This window comes from Heterodontus francisci, chromosome 6, assembly GCF_036365525.1.
Source record: "Heterodontus francisci isolate sHetFra1 chromosome 6, sHetFra1.hap1, whole genome shotgun sequence".
Lineage (NCBI taxonomy): Eukaryota > Metazoa > Chordata > Chondrichthyes > Heterodontiformes > Heterodontidae > Heterodontus > Heterodontus francisci.
This window is the reverse complement of record NC_090376.1, coordinates 37,522,623-37,542,950: the sequence shown is the minus strand read 5'-3', so window position 1 is coordinate 37,542,950 and position 20,328 is coordinate 37,522,623. Positions and strand designations below refer to the sequence as shown.

General features: G+C 45.8%; 1 protein-coding gene across 6 annotated transcripts in view; it reads left to right on the top strand.

Annotated features, from left to right (window-relative positions):
- Positions 1–15,742: 15,742 nt before the first annotated feature.
- The window catches only part of rfc3 (replication factor C (activator 1) 3), a 42,790-nt gene continuing 38,204 nt past the window's right edge, over positions 15,743–20,328 (top strand). For 2 of the 6 annotated variants that reach the window (XM_068032820.1, XM_068032821.1), the window contains exons 1-2: positions 15,804–15,893; positions 18,387–18,553. Coding sequence is in view for 2 of the 6 variants with exons in the window: in XM_068032817.1 (XP_067888918.1) it covers positions 15,807–15,893; positions 18,509–18,553 (132 nt within the window). In the remaining 4 variants the exon portion in view is untranslated. Of the gene's footprint in view, positions 15,894–18,386; positions 18,554–18,915; positions 19,141–20,328 lie in introns of those variants that run through there. The other 4 variants (XM_068032817.1, XM_068032818.1, XM_068032823.1 and 1 more) reach the window with 4 other exon arrangements.

Sequence of the window (20,328 nt, the reverse complement as noted above, 5' to 3'; positions counted from 1 at the left end):
ACAGAATGAACTATAAATTTGGCTCCTTACTGCCACTGGAGCTACAGGAGCCGGAGGCCCTCAGAATAGCGTGCACAGCGCTTTCTGCTGCTTCAGGCGTGGCACACACAGCGCCCCATGCTGAGAGTAGTGCTAGTGTGGGTGTGCCATGTGTGCAAAGGAATTGATCAGATAGTAAAATCAAAAAACCATTCAGGCTGATGTGACACACGTTCTTGAAACTTGGACCACACAGGTCCACTGAATGCATGCTGTCATGCAGACCCCCACCTGCCAAGAATGTGGCATATTAATTTTGTCACATGAACATTGGTTTAAACAGTTGCTAGATTGAAGAAATGACTTGTTTGAAGGTCACCAGACACTGGGCTTGAAGGACATTTGCATAGTAAGAGACGCTGCTTGTGGAGACAAAGGACTATTCCCTGCTCCAATTAACGCAAATGGATTTGGTTCACCAGACATTGAACGTGTAAGGAAGCACATTACAGAGACTGCTAATGTGATACAATCCACAAACCTCGCAGGAGAGACTGTTCCAAATAAGGAGTTAGTCACATGACTAATCTGCTGGGCAATCTGGAGTTTTTTGAATTGTGCCACAGAAAGGAATAGAAGGGAGTGTGCAACTGAAGCTGGAACAAGGAAGCCTCTCTCTCTCTCGTTTTCTCCCAAGCCACAGGGCCCACAGAAGACATGTAAACCTCAAGAGAGAAAAGACTCCTACAAGGAAACAAGTTGAAGCGTTAACTGGGCCCCAAGGAATTGCAAGACCAAAGACTCCACATTGAACTTAAAGGACTGCAACTACCAGATATTGCCTCAAACTTTTCCCCTTTATTCCTTCTACTTTTTCTGTTTCTATCTGCGTGTGTTTATCGCGTATGCATGCTAGTGTGGTCGTGCCGCATATCTGTAGTCGTTAACTGGATTAGAGTTTAAGATTAATAAACTTCTACCTTTCTTGTTTAAATCTAAGGAAACCTGTTTGATTTCTTTGCCTTACAGTTGGAGCAGTGAACAAGGATTCACTAAAGGGGAGCTAAAAAATACAGTGTTTTAAAATTAAACCCTGTTATGGTTAAACCAGGCAATGGCTGACAGGGAACTCCTAGACCCTTTCTCACCTGGTCATAACAATGCGCTATCCACTCACAAAAGAATGTGCAGTCAGCTGCAAGAGGGACCCTCCACTAGCACTGTTTATAGGGCTAGTCGTCCAACTTGCAGGTAAAGTGATTTACACTAACTTCTGCTGTTGCCAAGTTTGGGCAAGTACTGTGGAGTGTTTTTGGAGATGTTGTGGTGAGTTGCTGGATTTGGCAGGGAGTGTTGCTCCATCCTCTCAGGGAGGGTAGAGGTTTTAGCGACCAGTCCACACAAAAGCTGGAACAGGTATGGGGTTGTGCCTCTGGATATGCAACACGAGAGGGAGATGGAGCAGAGGCTGTAAAGACGGAATGCTCTGTGTGGAGAGAGGAGGAGGAGAAACAAGAGGAAGCCGGAGGATGCAGGGAGAGGCAACTAGGATGCCTTCACTCCAGAGACACATCGACTCAAACTCTGCTTCCCTTAGGGCAGGATCCATTCACTACCATTGCTTTACTATATTCATCTTCCCATTCATCTGTGATGTCCCATGCAGAGTTCTCTTGGCTCAAATTCTACATTATAAACCACCAATGAAGACCTTGCCATAACAACTTTATCAAACAAGACATCCAACTATACAAGCAAAAATAAACTATTCACCCTTGTGCATTCCTTTAGTGCCTGTCTTGTAGGTGCCCTCACCTGTACTAGTGCTCCTACACAGTGCTACCCAGTGGCTGCAGCATGGCTGGTTGAAGGCTGCTGACTTTTACTGGTGGAGATTGCAGATGGCCTTACCGGATGACTGCGAGTAGCTCTGGACCTTGAGGGCACAGCTTCAGACTATACCACCTTGGCATGGGCTCACAGCAGTCTGGGCTGGCTGGCTGACATGTAACAGAGAAGGCACAGGCAGGGTGGCAGGCAGTAGCATGAATGCTGTCATCTTGCGAGAGGACAGCAGGTCTATGCTCCACAGTGCCATTGCCACTCCACTGGGGCAGCATGTCAGCAATCCTACTAATCTGTTGGAGGGCAGAATGCTGTCAGAGTCTGTTTGCTCCCTTGAGCACAGGGATCTGCAGCCATGTGGCAACAGTCTGAGCCTGCATGGAAGCCACTATAGATTCCATGACCTCAGTCTGAGCTTCCACTGCAGCACTCCAACACTGGATGGCTTCTGCCTATGCTGCAATGGAAGCTGAAACTTCAGCCACCAGATGCTGTGTCACGTGCAGGTCACAAGTGGAAAGGACGGGCTCCAAATTCTGCTCAATACCCTGACTGAGTTGCATTTGATCTGGACTCCTCCATGCTCTTTGACAGAGACAAGAGGCTGTTTGGCAGGCCTGTCAATGCACCAAGCATCTTAGTGTGCATGTTCATCAGTGTTCTCCTGTGTGCCACCCCAGTGGAGTCCTCATCTAAGATCCCTGTAGCAGAACTCATCTGTGATTTTGCTCTTTGATGACCTAGCACATGAGCTATCCTTTCCCCCTGGCCTGACTGCAGCCCACTTACGCCCGATGACTCTCTATGTGCAGATTCAGACTTTATACTAGCCTTTAAAGTTCATGCAGTGCTAGTAACTGAGCTGATTGATGGCTGCGATTGTCAGATCATGTGATGGTGCTCCTTCATCTGTGGTATGGTGTTGCTCTCTCTCTTCCTCCTGGGACTGCTGTGGCTGAGCAGGGAGCAGTTCTTGGGATCTGAAAACATAAAATCAGAAGAAGAGGATTGGGTGAGGGGGATGGCGGGTTGTAAAGGTCCATGGTCACACCATCTACAGCTTCCACATCATGCCAGATAGTAGCATGAGGGTGAAGTGAGAGTTAAGAAAGGGCATAAGGCAGGAACATACCATCATCCTGGCTGCCGCCAGTGACGCCAGATGCTAAGGCTGTATCGCTGATGGCCCCATGATGCACAGCGTCGCCTCCTCCATCGGGTTCAGGGGATGAAGGCATGCTGTCCCCTGCTGGTTTAACTTTGCACCTTTCTATTGTGGGCAACATTGTCCTGCAAGAGAGAGGGCAGAATGCCAGTGATTGTGTTGCACTGTGTTTGGGTGATGTGCCTGCCCCAGTTGAATAACTGGAGGTATGTGGAAACAATGGGAGGTGGGTGTGAGGCTGGCATCGTTGGATGGTGTGTGTGATGATGAGGTGGAGTATCTGGATGTTAAAATGAGTTCTAGACACTGCTGATGCTTGACTGATGGGGGTGTGATGCATTGAGGAGCATGTGAGGTTGGTGGAGCAGTATTTTTATTCCTTCATGGGATGTGGGCATTGCTAGCAAGGCCTGCATTTGTTGCCCAACCCTAATTGCCCCTGACAACTGAGTGGCTTGCAAGGTCATTTTGGAAGGCAGTTAAGAATCAACCACATTGCTGTGGGTTTGGAGTGACATGAAGGCCAGACCAGGTAAGGCCAGCAATTTCCTTCCCTAAAGGACATGAGTGAACCAAATAGGTTTTTACCAGGGAGGAAATAGCGTAAAGTCTGACCATCATTTTCCAATCCTCACTGGATATAGGTGTGGTGTCGGAGGATTGGAGGTTTGTAAAGTTGTGCCTTTGTTTAAAAAGGGAGTGAGGGATAGACCAAATAATTACAGGTCAATCAGTTTAACCACAGTAATGGGCAAATTATTGGAATCAATTCTGAGAGACAGCATAAACTGACACTTAGAAAGGCATGGATTAATCAAGGATAATCAGAATGGATTTATTAAGGGAAGGTCATGTCTGATTAACTTGATTGAATTTTTTGAGGAAGTAACAAGGATTGATGAGAGTAGTGCAGTCGATGTGGTCTACATGGATTTTAGCAAGGCTTTTGACAAGGTCCCACATGGCAGACTGGTTAAAAAAAAAGCCTATGGGATCCAGGGGAATGTAGAGAGCTGGATACAAAACTGGCTCAATGGCAGGAAACAAAGGGTAATTGTTAACGGGTGTTTTTGTGACTGGAAGCCTGTTTCCAGTGGGTTTCCGCAGAGCTCAGTACTAGGTCCCCTGCTTTTTGTGGTATATATTAATGATTTGGATGTAAATGTAGAGGCAATGATCAAGAGGTTTGCAGACAACATAAAAAATTGGCCACATGGTTGATGGTGAGCAGGACTGCAGTAGGAAGATATCAATGGACTGGTTAGGTGGGCAGAAAAGTGGCAAATGGAATTTAACCTAGAGAAGTGTGAGGTGATGCATTTGGGGAGGTCAAACAAGGCAAAAGAATGCACAATAAATAGGAGAATACTAAGCGGTGTAGAGGAAGTGAGGGAGCTTGGATTGTATGTCCACATATCTCTGAAGGACAGGTCGATAAGGTGGTTAAGAAGGCATATGGAATCCTTTCCTTCATTAGCCGAAGCATAGAGTATAAGAGTTGGGAGGATATGCTGGAACTATATAAAACATTAACTAGGCCACAACTTGAGTACTATTTGCAGTTCTGCTCACCTCATTACAGAAAGGATGTAATTGCACTAGAGGAGATTTACGAGAATGTTGTCAGGACTGGAAAATTGCAGCTATGAGGAAAGATTAGATAGGCTGTGGCTGTTCTCCTTGGAACAGAGGAGGCTGAGGGGAGATGTGATCGAGATGTACAAAATTGTGAGGGGCCTGGATAGAGTGGATGGGAAAGACTTATTTACCTTAGCAGAGGGGACAGTGACTAGGATGCATAGATTTAAAGCGACTGGCAGAGGATTAGAGGGGAGATGAGGAAAGATTTTTACATCCAGAGGTTGGTGGGGTCTGGAACTCACTGCCTGTAAAGGCAGAAAACCTCATCTCATTTAAAAGGTGCCTGGATGTGCATGTGAAGTGCTGTAACCTGCAGGGCTACGGACCAAATGCTGGAAAGTGGGATTAGGCTGGGTGGCTGTACTATATTCCAGCCGGTGCACACACGATGGGCCAAGTGACCTCTTTCTGTGCCATAAACTTTCTATGATTTTACAACAATCGATGATAGTTTCATCACACCATTACTGAGACGGAGGGAGAATTTTATGCTCTCCCCCATGGCAGGTTTGAAGGCGGGGAGAACATAAAATTGGGTGGGATGGTGGCGATGGTGAGGGGGAAGCTCCTGCCACCATCCTACCGCAGCTGAAATTAAACTCGGGGCAGAAAGACCTGTGAGTGGCCTTCCCGCCCCGCTGCCTATTGAGGCCCTTAACTGGGTAATTAGTCCCAATTAAGGGCCTCTTCCCACCGCAGCCGCAATTATCCTTGTGGCGGGTGGTCCTGTCGCTGGATGGGAAGCACAGCATGAAAAACTGTGTGGGCTGCTTCCTGGCTCTTGAGGGGAAGCGGAATTGGGGAGGGGTCCCTTGTTCAAAGGCACTTAATGCCTGAACGAGGGACCCACATCAGGAGAGGGGGGCCCGCTGAGGGCCAACCCCCCTGCCACTGCTGCTGAGCCAGCCTCCCTTCCCCGCATCCCACACCCCGCGAGACCCCTCCCGCCCTGACCTATCTGAGGGCTGGGTCCAGCAATGATCCTTGGCCTCCGGAATGGTCATCTCCAGCAGCAGCTACTGCCTCTGTGGTGGTCCTGCAGCTGCTGGCCTCTGATTGGCCAGCAGCTCTCCAAGGGAGGGACTTTCGGTAACAGGGTCCTAAATCCTATGGAAAGCCCCCCCCGCTGTCCACTTAAGTATCTGATTGGCACTAAATTTGGAAGACCTTCCAGAAAAGCGGTGACGTAAGGATCTCGGTGTCGGTTTCCCCCGACGTCGAGACCCCCGTCGCCAGCATAAAATTCCATCTAACTTTCAAGTCCAAATTTTATAATAAATTGATGTTATAAATTAATTGATTTTAAATTCCATCAGCTGCCATCGTCATATTTGAACCCGTGTCCCCAAGGCATTAGCCTGGGTCTGTGGATTACTAGTCCTGTGACATTACCGCTATGCCACCAACTCCCGTGGTGGGTAGGAGATGTCACAGGAAGATGCATTCACTGACCTTGACCACCTGTGTGAGGTAATTGAACTTTTTCCAGCACTTCTGCCAGGTCCTTGGGGCCAGACTCTTGGGCATTGACCTCAATGGCTATTTTCTCCCATTCTCTTTGGAGGGTTGTCCTTGAGGGCCTCCTGACCACCAGCCCCACCCCACCCCTCCTTGGAAACATAGCATCTCTCTTTGTGCTGGCCTCCATCATTAAGTCCTGTAGTGCCACATCCGTGAACCTAGGAGCCCTCTCTCTTCCCTAGTGTTCCATTTGTGCAGCTTATTCTTGTAGCCAATGTCAATAAAGGCAGCCAACAGTAGCTTCCTTCCAATGAGAGCAGCTCCCCTTTGTGAGGGGTAGGCTGCCTTTAAGAGGAGCAGGCTAGCTGCATAACGTGCTATTAGTGCACATTGCTGGACCCTTGCTGAGCGCTCAGCCATCCAACAGTACGGGTCCCACTTGGCCCAACGCTACAAGCATTGAAATGAGGAGAACCATAGAACCATAGAAAAATTACAGCACAGTAGGAGGCCATTCAGCCCATCGTGTCCGTGCCAGAAGAAAAAACTAACCGCCCAATCTAATCCCACTTTCCAGCACTTGGTCCATTGCCTTGCAGGTTACAGCACTTCGGGTGCACGTCCAGGTACCTTTTAAAAGAATTGAAGGATTCTGCCTCCACCACCATTCCTGGCAGTGAATTCCAGACACCCACCACCTTCTGGGTGAAAAAGGTTTTCCTCATGTCCCCTCTAATCCTTCTACCAATCACCTTAAATCTGTGCCCCCTAGTAATTTACTTCTCCACTAGGGGAAAGAGGTCCTTCCTGTCTATTCTATTTGGGCCCCTCATAATTTTGTACACCTCTATTAAGTCACCCCTCAGCCTCCTCTGTTCTAAGGAAAACAACTCTAGCCTATCGAATCTTTCCTCATAGCTGCAACTTTCGAGCCCTGGCAACATTCTTGTAAATCTCCTCTGTACTCTCTCCAGAGCAATTATATCCTTTCTGTAATTTGGTGACCAGAACTGTACGCAATACTCCAACTGTGGCCTAACCAGCATTTTATACAGTTCGAGCATTACATCCCTGCTTTTGAATTCTGTACCTCAGCCAATAAAGGAAAACATTCCACATGCCTTCTTCATCACTCTATCCACCTGTCCTACCATCTTCAGGGGCCTGTGGACATGCACTCCAAGGTCTCTCACTTCTTCTACCCTTTTCAATATCCTCCTGTTTACTGTGTATTCCCTCGCTTTATTTGCCCTCCCCAAAAGCATTATCTCACACTTCTCTGAATTGAATTCCATTTGCCTCTTTTCTGCCCACTCAACCAAACCATTGCTATCTTTCTGGAGTCTACGGCTATCCTCTTCACTATCAACTACATGGCCAATTTTTGTGTCATCAGCAAATTTTCCAATCATGCCTCCCACATTTAAGTCCAAATCATTAATATATACCACAAACAGCAGGGACCCAACACTGAGCCCTGTGGAACGCCACTGGAAACAGCTTTCCATTCACAAAAACAACTGTCGACTACTACCCTTTGTTTCCTGGCCCTGAGCCAATTCTGGATCCAACCTGCCACATTCCCTTGTATCCCATGGGCTTTCATTGTACTGATCAGTCTGCCATGTGGGGCCTTGTCAAATGTCTTACTAAAATCCATGTAGACCACATCCCTGCACTTCCCTCACCAATCCTTCTTGTTACTTCCTCAAAAAATTCAATTAAGTTAGTAAGACATCACCTTTCCTTAACAAATCCATGCTGACCATCCCTGATTAATCCGTGCCTTTCTAAGTGGCAGTTTATCCTGTCCCTCAGAATAGATTCTAACAATTTACCCACCACCGAGGTCAGACTGACCAGCCTATAATTATTTGGCCTACCCCTCGCACCCTTTTTAAACAATGGTACAATGTTCACAGACCCCAATTGTTTGGTAGCTCTCCTGTATCTAATGAGGATTTGAAGATGATACTCAGCGCATCCGCTATTTCCTCCTTGGCTTCCTTTAACAGCTTGGGATGCAATCCATTGACCCTGGCGATTTATCCACTTTCAAGGATGTCAGACCCCCTGGTACTTCCTCTCTCATTATGCTTATCATATCTCATATTTCACATTCCTCTTTAACTACAATGTCTGCATCAACCCTCTCCTTTGTGAAGACAGATACATAAAAACTCATGAAGAACCCTGAATCTTCTGCATCCACACATAAGTTCCCTTGTACATCTCTGATAGGCCCTACCCTTTCCTTAGTTATCCTTTTGCTCTTAATGTACAGATAAAACATCTTTAGGTTTTCCTTGATTTTACCTGCCAATAATTTTTCATGTCCTCTCTTTGCTTTTCTAATTTCCTTTTTTACTTCACCCCTGCACTTTCTATACTCCTCTAGGCTTTCTAAAGTATTAAGATTTTAGTGATCGTCATAAACTTTCTTTTTCTGCTTTAACTTACCCGTAAGCTTCTAGATAACCAGGGGACTCTAGATTTGGCAGTACTACCCTTTATCTTTGTGGGAACATGCCTACATTGTGCCTGTAGTATCTCGATTTTACATGCCTCCCACTGATTTTCCTTTAAGTAGCTGTATCCAGACCACTTTCGCCTGGTCACTTCTCAGCTTCTTAAAATTTGCTTTCCCCCAATTTAGAACTTTTACTCCTGTTTTATCTTTCTCTTTTTCCATGATTATGCTAAAACTTACTGTATTATGGTCACTATCGGAGGCGGCATAAGTATGCATGCTGCCTGCCTCAACGGGAATGGACACTGGTGAGGGTGCTGGTTCCTCAGAGGAATGCAGTCAGAGCCAAGTTTGTGGCACCACAGGTGGCTCAGTTGCACAGGAGGGGAGGAAGGGGAGCGGAAGAGCAGTAGTGATAGGGGATTCGTTAGTTAGGGGAACAGAAAGTCATTTCTGCAGCACTAAACGTGACTCCAAGATGGTCTGTTGCCTCCCTGGTACCAGGGTCAAGGATGTCACAGAGAGGCTGCAAGCCATTTTTCTGGGGAAGGGTGAACAGCCAGAGGTTGTGGTCCACATTGGTACCATTGATATAGGTAGGAAGAGTCCTGAAAGCAGATTTTATGGAGCCAGGTAGGAGATTAAAAAACAGGACCTCAAAAGCAGTAATCTCAGGATTACTCCCAGGACTACTTGCAAGTGAGCATAGGAATAGGAGAATTGAGCGATTGAACACGTGGCTGGAGAACTGGTGTAGGAGGGAGGGCATCAGATTTCTAAAACATTGGGACCGGATCTGGGGCAGGTGGGACCTGCACAAGGTGGACGGGTTGCATCTTAGCAGGACTGGGACGAGTATCGTCGCAAGGAGATTTGCTAGTGCTGTTGGGGAGTGTTTAAATTAAATTGTCAGGGGGATGGGAACCTGAGAGGGAGCTCAGATTGGAGGGATACAAAGCTGGTAACTTGTCTGGGGTGTGGAAACCAGGAACAGGTATTAGAGAGGAATACCAAGGTGCACAGAATACTGGGGGAGATAGATAGCACAACAGTAGGGAATAGTACATTATTAGGTGGAGTCAGAGTAAGGGAGAAAGTAATAAAGTCTGAATCAGGGTTAATGTGCATATATGTGAATGCACGGAGTGTGGTTAATAAGACTGGTGAGGTACAGGCACAGATTGCCATGTGGAAATATGATGGTGTGGCTATAACAGAGACCTGGCTCAAAGAAGGGCAGGACTGGGTGTCAAATATTCCTGGATACAAGGTGTTCAAGAAAGATAGGAAAAGGAAAAAAAGGGGGAGGCGTGGTGATATTGACTAAGGAGAGCATTGCAGTGCTGGAGAAAAAGGATGCCCCAGAGGGGTCGAGGACGGAATCAATTTGGCTAGAGCTAAGGAACAAAAAAGGTGCGATTACATTGCACGGTGCAGTCTATAGGCCACTAGCTAGTGGGAAGGACGTGGAGGAACAAATTTGCAAGGAAATACGGAGAGGTGCAAAAATTATAGGGTAGTTATAATGGGGGACTTTAATTATCCAAACATAGACTGGGATAATAATAGTATAAAGGGCAGTAAGGGGCAAGAGTTCTTAAAGTGTGTTCAGGAAAATTTTCTCCAACAGTATGTTGCTAGTCCAAAGAGAAAGGAGGCACTGTTAGACCTGGTTCTTGGAAATGAGGTGAGCCAAGTGGATCAAGTATCAGTAGGAGGGCATTTCGGGGATAGTGATTACTGTATCATAAGGTTTAGGCTGACTATGGAAAAGGACAAAGAGCAATCCAGGGTAAGAATAATTAACTGGGGGAAGGCCAACTTTAATTGGGTAAGAATGGAGCTGGGGTGAATAAATTGGAGTCAAAAGCTAGCAGGAAAACCGGTAGATGAATAATGGGCAACCTTCAAAGAAGAGATAGTACGGGCACAGTCAAGGTATGTTCCCTTGAAGGGGAAAAGTAGGGCAAACAAATCCATAGCTCCCTGGATGACAAAAGAGGTAGAGATTAAGATAAAGAAGAAAAATGTGCTTATGACAGATGCCAGGTAGAAAATACTATTGAGAACCTGATTGAATATAGAAGGTCCAGAAGGGAAGTGAAAAAGCAAATAAGAGAAGCAAAGAGAGAGCATGAAAAGAGATTGGCAGCTAGCATTGAAAGAAATCCCAAAGTTTTCGACAGGCATATAAATAGTAAAAAGGTGGTAAAAGGAAGAGTGGGGCCAATTAGGGACCAGAAAGGGGATTTACACATGGAGGCAGAGGGCATTGCTGAGGTATTAAATGAATACCAAGGAAAAAGATGCAACCCAGGCAATGTTGAAAGAGGAGGTAAGTCAGGCACTAGAGGGGTTTAAAACTGATAAAGCAGAAGTATTAGATAGGTTGTCAGTACTTAAAGTGGATAAAGTACCAGAGCCGGATGAGATGCATCCAAGGATACTGAGGGAAGTGAAGGTGGAAATTGCAGAGGCACTGGCCATAATTTTTCAGTCTTCCTTAGACTCGGGGGGTGGTGCCAGAGGACTGGAGAATTGCAAAAGTTACACCCTTGTTCAAAATAGGGTGTAAAGATAAGCCCAGCAACTACAGGCAGTCATTTTAACTTCGGTGGTGGGAAAACCTCTAGAAAAAAATAATTTGGGACAAAATCAATAGTCACATGGACAAATGTGAGTTAATTAAGAAAAGCCAGCATGGATTTCTTAAGGGAAAATCATGTTTAACTAACTTGCTGGAGTTTTTTGAGGAGGTAACAGAGAGGGTTGATGAGGGCAATGCTGTTGTTGTGGTGTACATGGACTTTCAAAAGGCATTTGATACAGTGCCACACAACAAACTTGTGAGCAAACTTGTAGCTCATGGAATAAAAGGAACAGTAGCAACATGGATACAAAATTGGCTGAGTGACAGGAAACAAAGAGTAGTGGTTATTGGATGTTTTTTGGGCTGGAGGAAAGTTTGTAGTGGAGTTCCCCAGGGATCAGTGTTGGGACCCTTGCTTTTTCTGATATACATTAATGACCTAGACCTTGGTGTACAGGGCACAATTTCAAAGTTTGCAGATGATACGAAACTTGGAAGCATTGTGAACTGTGAGGAGGATAGTGTAGAACTTCAAAAGAACATAGACAAGTTGGTGGAATGGGCGAACAGGTGGCAGATGAAGTTCAATGCAGAGAAATGTGAAAAGAAATGTGAACATGGAGAGCCAATATAGAATAAAGGGTGCAATTCGAAAGGGGGTGCAGGAGCAGAGGGACCTAGGTGTATATGTGCATAAATCATTGAAGGTGGCAGAACAAGTTGAGAGAGCAGTTCAATAAAGCATACAGTTTCAAAGATAGAACAAAGAACAAAGATAATTACAGCACAGGAACAGGCCCTTCGGCCCTCCAAGCCTGCGCCGATCCAGATCCTCTCTCTAAACATGTCGCCTATTTTCTAAGCTTCTGTATCTCTTTTCTTCCTGCCCATTCATGTATCTGTCTAGATACATCTTAAAAGACTCCATCGTGCCCGCATCTACCACCTCCGCTGGCAATGCGTTCCAGGTGCCCACCACCCTCTGCGTAAAGAACTTTCCACGCATATCCCCCCTAAACTTTTCCCCTTTCACTTTGAACTCGTGTCCTCTAGTAATTGAAACCCCCACTCTGGGAAAAAGCTTCTTGCTATCCACCCTGTCTATACCTCTCATGATTTTGTACACCTCAATCAGGTCCCCCCTCAACCTCCGTCTTTCTAATGAAAATAATCCTAATCTACTCAACCTCTCTTCATAGCTAGTGCCCTCCATACCAGGCAACATCCTGGTGAACCTCCTCTGCACCCTTTCCAAAGCATCCACATCCTTTTGATAATGTGGCGACCAGAACTGTACGCAGTATTCCAAATGTGGCCGAACCAAAGTCCTATACAACTGTAACATGACCTGCCAACTCTTGTACTCAATGCCCCGTCCGATGAAGGAAAGCATGCCGTATGCCTTCTTGACCACTCTATTTACCTGCGTTGCCACCTTCAGGGAACAGTGGACCTGAACACCCAAATCTCTCTGGACATCAATTTTCCCCAGTACTTTTCCATTTACTGTATAGTTCACTCTTGAATTGGATCTTCCAAAATGCATCACCTCGCATTTGCCCTGATTGAACTCCATCTGCCATTTCTCTGCCCAACTCTCCAATCTATCTATATTCTGCTGTATTCTCTGACAGTCCCCTTCACTATCTGCTACTCCACCAATCTTAGTGTCGTCTGCAAATTTGCTAATCAGTCCACCTATACTTTCCTCCAAATCATTAATGTATATCACAAACAACAGTGGTCCCAGCACGGATCCCTGTGGAACACCACTGGTCACACGTCTCCATTTTGAGAAACTCCCTTCTACTGCTACTCTCTGTCTCCTGTTGCCCAGCCAGTTCTTTATCCATCTAGCTAGTACACCTTGGACCCCAAGCGCCTTCACTTTCTCCATCAGCCTGCCATGGGGAACCTTATCAAACGCCTTACTGAAGTCCATGTATATGACATCGACAGCCCTTCCGTCATCAATCAACTTTGTCACTTCCTCAAAGAATTCTATTAAGTTGGTAAGACATGACCTTCCCTGCACAAAACCATGTTGCCTATCACTGATGAGCCCATTTTCTTCCAAATGGGAATAGATCCTATCCCTCAGTATCTTCTCCAGCAGCTTCCCTACCACTGACGTCAGGCTCACCGGTCTATAATTACCTGGATTATCCCTGCTACCCTTCTTAAACAAGGGGACAACATTAGCAATTCTCCAGTCCTCCGGGACCTCACCCGTGTTTAAGGCTGGGCTTTAATAGGGGTATAGAGTACAAGAGCAAGGAGGTTATGTTGAACTTGTATAAGACACTAGTTCGGCCTCAGCTGGAGTATTGCGTCCAATTCTGGGCGCCGCACTTGAGGAAAGACATGAGGGCATTGGAGAGAGTACAGATATGATTCACGAGAATGGTTCCATGGATGAGGAATTTCAGTTATGAAGATAGATTGGAGAAATTAGGACTGTTTTCCTTCGAGATGAGAAGGCTGACAGCTGATTTGATAGAGGTATTCAAAATCATGAGGGGTCTGGACAGAGTAGATAGAGAGAAACTGTTCCCACCCGTGAAAGGATCGAGAACGAGAGGACACAGATTTAAAGTATTTGGTAAGAGAAGCAAAAGTGACATGAGGAAAATCTTTTTCACGCAGCGAATGGTTAAGGCCTGGAATGCGTGGCCTGAGAACATGGAGGAAGCAGGTTCAATTGAAGCATTCAAAAGGGAATATGAAAAAGAAGAATGTGCAGGGTTACGAGGAGAAGACAGGGGAATGGAACTGAGGTTGTTGCTCTTTCAGAGAGCTGGTACGGACATGATGGGCCGAATGGCCTCCTTCTGCGCTGTAACAATTCTGTGATTCTGTGACATGGGAGATCATGAATCACAACCTCCGTGCCCGAAAATGGGCCTTAATGAATTTTTCGCAAAAAAGTTTGGAGAAGCATAGCAAATTATTTGATTGTATAATTTTCTGATTTATTCTAAGTAGAATGACACAGCATAGAAGGAGGCCGGTCAGCCCATCGTGCCTGTGACAGCTCTTTGACATAATTATCCAATTAGACCCGCTCCTCTGTCCTTTCCCCTTAGCACTGAAATTTTTCCCCTTTCAAGTATTTAACCAATTCCCTTTTAAAAGTCATAATTGAAGCTGCTTCCACCACCCTTTCAGGCAGTGAATTCTGTGAGTCCATAAGTATTGTCTCCTAAACTATTAAGTTTTTAAATGTAATTTTTAAAAATTCATTTATGGATGCGAGCGCGCTAACCCATCCCTAATTGCCCTTGAGAAGGTGGTGGTAAGTCGCTTTCATGAACTGCTGCAGTCCATGTTGTGTAGGTACACCCACAGTGCTGTTTGGAAAGGGTTCCAGGATTTTGACCAAGTGACAGTGAAGAAATGGTGATATAGTTCCAAGTCAGGATAGTATGTGACTTGGAGGGAAACTTGCAGGTGGTGGTGTTCTTATGCACCTGCTGCCCTTGTTCTTCTAGGTGGTAGAGATCATGGGTTTGGAAGGTGCAGTTGAAGGAGCCTTGGTAAGTTGCTCCAATGCATTTTGCCGATGGTACACACTGCTGCCACTGGTGGAGTGGTAGAGGGAGTGAATGTTGAAAGTGGTCGATGGGATGCCTATCAAGTGGACTGCTTTTTCCTGGATGCTGTCAAGCTTCATGAGTATGATTTGAGCTGCATTCATCCAGACAAGTGGAGAGTATTCCAACACACTCTTGACTTATAGATGGTGGACAGCTTTGGGGTGTCAGGAGGTTAGTTACTTGATGCAGAATTCCCAGTCTCTGACCTGCTCTTACAGCCACAGTATTTATGTGGCTAGTCTAGTTAAGTTTCTGGTCAATGGTAACCCCCAGAATGTTGATGGAAGGGATTCAACTATGATAATGCTGTTGAATCTCAAGGAGAGATCGTCACTGCCTGGCAGGTGTGTGGCGCAAATGCTACTTGCCACTTAGCAGCCTATGTTTTTGAGGTTGTGCTGCATTTGGGTACAGACTGCTTCAGTATGAGGAGTTGAAGATGATACTGAACTAAAAACAGAAAGCACTGGAACTACTCAGCAGGTCTGGCAACTCTGCTTCTCTCTCCACAGATGCTAACGTTTCAGGTCTGTGACCTTTCAATCGCTCCCACTCAATTTTATGCCTCTCCCCCGCCCCCGCCACCAGTCCACTCGTTGGGGTACGTAAAATTCCGGCCATGGGCTCTAAATTTGCTGACAAATGTGTTATGTGGTAGTTTATCAAATACCTTTTGGAAGTCCAGGTACACGACATCAACTGCATTATCCTCATCAACCCTCTGTTATCTCATCAAAAAACTCAAATCAATTTAGTTGAACACAATTTGTCCCTCACAACTCGGTGCTGGCTTTCCTTAATGAATCCACATTTGTCCAAGTGACAAATTGGCCTGATTGGATTTGTCCTGAGTTTTGTGGGCAATTTTCCACATTGCCGGATAAACTATACTCTTTTGTAAAGTAAAACTTTGCATCAATGAGAAGAGCCTACCTGTTGCTTCCAATCGTCAAGGAGCGCCTTGTCTGTGGTGCGTCACGTGGGCGGCGTGTTGACGCTGTGTACGCCTCAGTTTGAGAGGAAGCGCGCGGAGAGGTGGTTTGGCTGCGCGGGCTGGACATGAGCCTGTGGGTGGACAAATACCGGCCGACGGCCCTCAGCAAACTGGACTACCACAAGGAGCAGGCCAGCAAGCTCCGGAACCTGGTAAGTTCTTGTGACCGAACCGAACTTAAGGCTGGATACAACGGGCCCGAGCCCTCTGCTGTTTTAACTTCCCCTCAGCCCCCACCAAGTATGTTTGATAAAAGGCCGGAGACGCTCGGCCTTGTATTTAATACTGCGGCGTGTCGTCAGGTAGCGAATTTAAACCTACTGCGTTGTTATTATAAAGAGACTGATGGATGCTGTGCAGTTCTTACATTGTAATCCTCCATGTTTTGTTTCTCTGATTACATTTGATTATGAACATCTCTGGTTTGTTTTTTTATTGAACTGAAGATATCAACGGTTTTATATTTTAAAATTTGACTTATTTGACTTACTTTATGTATCTTGGGTCCTTGATCTTTATTTCCCCCCTTTTTCAGTTTTCCCCTTATCTGGAAGGTGATCATTCTTGTGAACCTGGACAGTTGAGAGTGTTGGCAGACTGACTGGAATTTTACGCCACCCCAACGAGTGGGATGGTGGTGGCGTAAAATGGAGTGAGAAGCTTTGGGAGGCTTACCTCGACCCGCTCCTGCTTCCACTGCCCTTTACCTAAAGCAGGGTGAAAAATGGCCCACCCCAGGCCATTTAAATCCCTTAAGTGGCCAATTAATGGCCACTTTAAGGGCTTTTGCCCACCTCCATGTGGATTTTACACGTGGCAAGCGGGTGTCCTGGGGCTGGGAAAAGACGCCTGGGAAAACCAGGTAGCTGCTGATTCTGCTGGGAGGAGGAGGAGGAGGGGGGGTGGTGGTGCCTGTTCATCAGGCACAGAGTGCCTGATAGAGGGCTGCCCCCGCTACCCCAACCGCACCCAACACGCCCCCCCCCAAACTGACCACCCTTGCCTCACTGGAACCTGACAAGGCAACCACAACTTACCTTTCATCCCGGCTCCACGTCATCATCTATGTTTGGCTGGGCTGTAGCCCCAGCAGTGGCCATCGCTCTGCACCTCAAGCGGGTGGGAGTCCTGCCTCGGCACAGTTAAAGCCTAGAAACCCGGAAATTACAGGATGGATTTCCAGGCGAGGCAGAAGCCTCTTGCCACTGACTTTTACGTTGGAGGCTGGCTCCCGTCTGCCCACAGTAAAATTCTGGCCCATTTGACAGATGACTTTGAACCAAGTCCAATACTGCCTTCAAATGCATAGGCCTTGATAGTAAACCACATCCCCCAACCCTCTGTAAATATCGAAACTGAACTTCTAGCAGAGGCCACAGGGTTGAAATTGGGAGCAAGAACCTCTGTTGATTAGGATGATTAAAAGTATCCACAGCAAACAGATAAACTTGCACAGATAGAGTATTTTACATAATAAATGTACCCACTAGGACACCATTCTTTGAAAAAAAAAATTGATATGTGGGTTCCAGTGGCAGGTGTTTCCCACATCCATTTATGCTGATTAATGGTTAAAACAACTGAGAAGCTTATCGGTTAACCAATTTAACCTACGTTCAAAGACATTAAGTGCCAAGGTCTACAAATCACTGAAGTGTGTATGGGGATACTCTCAATAATTAAAACAGTACACCTTGCCAACACAGACCATTGGTAATTTTCTTGATGCTTGTTTATCCAGGCCACTGGCTGGTGGTGGAGTCGTAAAATTGAGTGGGAGGTAGGGGGTGCTGTTACTGACGCCTTCCTGCCCCTGCTGCAAATTTAAGGGCTGGTGGTGGTGAGAAACAGCCTGCCTGCCCCAGGCCAATCAAGGCCCTTAAGTGGCCAAATAACTGCCACTTAAGGGCCTCCTCCCACCGTCACTGGTATTTTACCAGCAGCCAGCGAGCGGCCATATAAAAGCTGGCAGCCTCCTTGCAGGGTGGGGGGAGCCCTCCTGATCTGTCATCCTGTGCCCCATGGAGGGCCCCCACGACGGCCCAACCGACCCACCAGACAACATAGACCCCCGCATTGCCTTGCCAGGGCCCAGCCAATTGTCCCTAGCGAGGTCCCACAAAGTTACCTTTTTCTGGGGCAGGTGTCCCTCTTGCTGCTGAAGCTGGGTGCAGTCCCAGCTGTGGCCATTGCTCCCGGTAGTGCTGCTGAGTCTGAGCGCTGCCAGCCTGCTGATTGGCCTGCAGCTCTTGGAGGTGGAACTTTCTGCCTCAGACAGGTGGAGGTCCTGTCCAAAGCCAATTAAGGGCCTGAGCCATGTAAAATCCTGGCACGGCTCCCCAGGACTGGCGGAGGCGGACTCATCCCTGACTTTTTGGCCAGTGGGTGGGGCCTCCCGCTCAATGTAAAATTCTGGCTCATAGGTTCACATGGTCTGCCTCCTGCGGTCGTAGCAGTTGTAACTAATTTGTTTTTCAAGATACAGATTTGACCTTGATCTTGCCCTTACAGCCTTTGTGGCAAGCTATTGCCTCTCAGTTAAGTAATGCATTTTTCAATATCCCACCTAAATCTGCCCTCTTTTTGCTTTTGCTCTGTGATCCTGACCAAATGAAAATAGTTCTGACTGTTGTAATTTGGTATAGGAGTACATCTATCATATCCCCCATCAGTCTTGTGTCCAAAGAGAAGAATTCCAGTTCTCGTGCTTCATCCTCTAGTCTCCTAATCATTCTAATGGCTCTTCTCTGCACCTTTTCAAGTTCAGATACATCTTCGTGTTAGGTTTCCAGAGCTTCACACACTATTCCAGGTAAGGCTTTACCTACTGTTACACCAGTGTGCTTTGTTGAATGATAATTTTCTTTAATCCACTGACTGTCTTTTAAAAAAAAAAAATTCAGATCTCCATTTTAGAAAAAGAAAAGCTACAAGGATGACTTTGGCAGCTTAGGATGGACACCTAATTTGCAACACTGTATCCTACACCACAATGCTTGTGAGGAGGGAGATTAAATGTCTGCTCAGATCCCAGCAAGAACCAAGACCCAGAAAGTTTAAAGGAACTACCTGTTCTTTTTAGCAGGGGAGGAAAAACTGATAACTGCTATGTTTGACTGTGTGTCATGTGACAAGCCCCTCCCTATCTGTGGTTTTAAGCTTGTCTTTCTGCAGCAGAGAAAAGAGAAGCAACTGGACTCTGACACGTGCAGATCCAAGTGTGTCTGTGTCGACCACCTTTGCATAGTCCGGCTGTAATCGGAAACCCAGTTGGAGGAAATCATCTGCGTCGCTGTCTCCAAGAGACCCACCCAACCGGTCATCTACCTCTTCAAACTTAAAGCCTCAGGAGCACTGAATTCAGCTAGAAGCCAGCCGAATCATCAAACGCCACAGACTGTATACCCCTTTTTTTTTATGGATTCTAAATGAACCAATCTACCTTTCCCCACTCTGTAACCTATTTGTGTCTAAACTTCGTGTGTGTGTGTGAGAAAGTTGGCGTATTGTTATTTTTTAGTTTGGTTTAGATACAATGAAGTTAACTTCTTTACTCAAGAAAACTTGTCCAATTGGTTCTTATGATCATAGCAAGTAAGTAACCAAACACCTATTTTATTAGCCAATATATCTGCTTTAAGAGAATTAAACCTGTTGTGGTCAAAGAAGAAGAGGGGAAAGAGGGAAGCCGTTTGACCCTTCCTCACATGACTGTGACACCCACACTCTACCACAGCAGATAATTTCCTTTGGTTTATGCTCCATTCATCTTTACATAGCCTAACGTTTTGACAGCCGCCAGACATTTTTTTGATGAGGGATTTGTCTAGAATGACTCAATATTTTTCCAGAATTGTCCCTCAGTATTTTGCTATTATTTCCATATTTCCTCTACGCATTCTTTTATTCCTCATGATACAACTATACACTTGCCTATGTTAATCAACATTTGCCATCTCCCCAGCCAGAGCAAGTTCTCCTATGGTTTCCATCTTCTACTGTGTTGACTGGCTTTGCTAATTTAGTTACCTGCAAGCTTTGAGATATTGAAAGAGTTTGCATTTATATAGTTCTTTTCACTCAATAAACAACATTGTGGTAAATAACCTGATCAGTTATTTTGATAGTGTTGACTGAAGGTTAGGTTTTGGCCAGGACACTGAAAAAACTGCCCTCTATTTTGAATAACACCATAGGATTTTCTGCATGAACCTCAGAAGGCACACACAGCCTCGGTTTTCCAACAATATAACATTTTCATGGATGAAGTGCATCCAAGGGTTTTAAGAGAATGAGAAGAAATAGTGGAGGCTCTGACCATTGTTTTCCAATCCTCTTTGGCTATAGGGATGGTGTCAGAGGACTAACGTTGTACCGTTGTTTAAAAAGGGAGAAAGGGATAAACTGAGTAATTACAGGCCAGTCAGCCTAAACTTGGTGGAAAGATTATTGGAAAAAATTCTGAGGGATAGGATAAATCTTCATTTAGAAAGATGATGTCATTGCATTTTTTTGAGCAGGTAAGAAAGAGGGTTGGTGAGGGTAGTGCATTTGATTCGTCTATATGGATTTTAGTAAGGCTTTTGT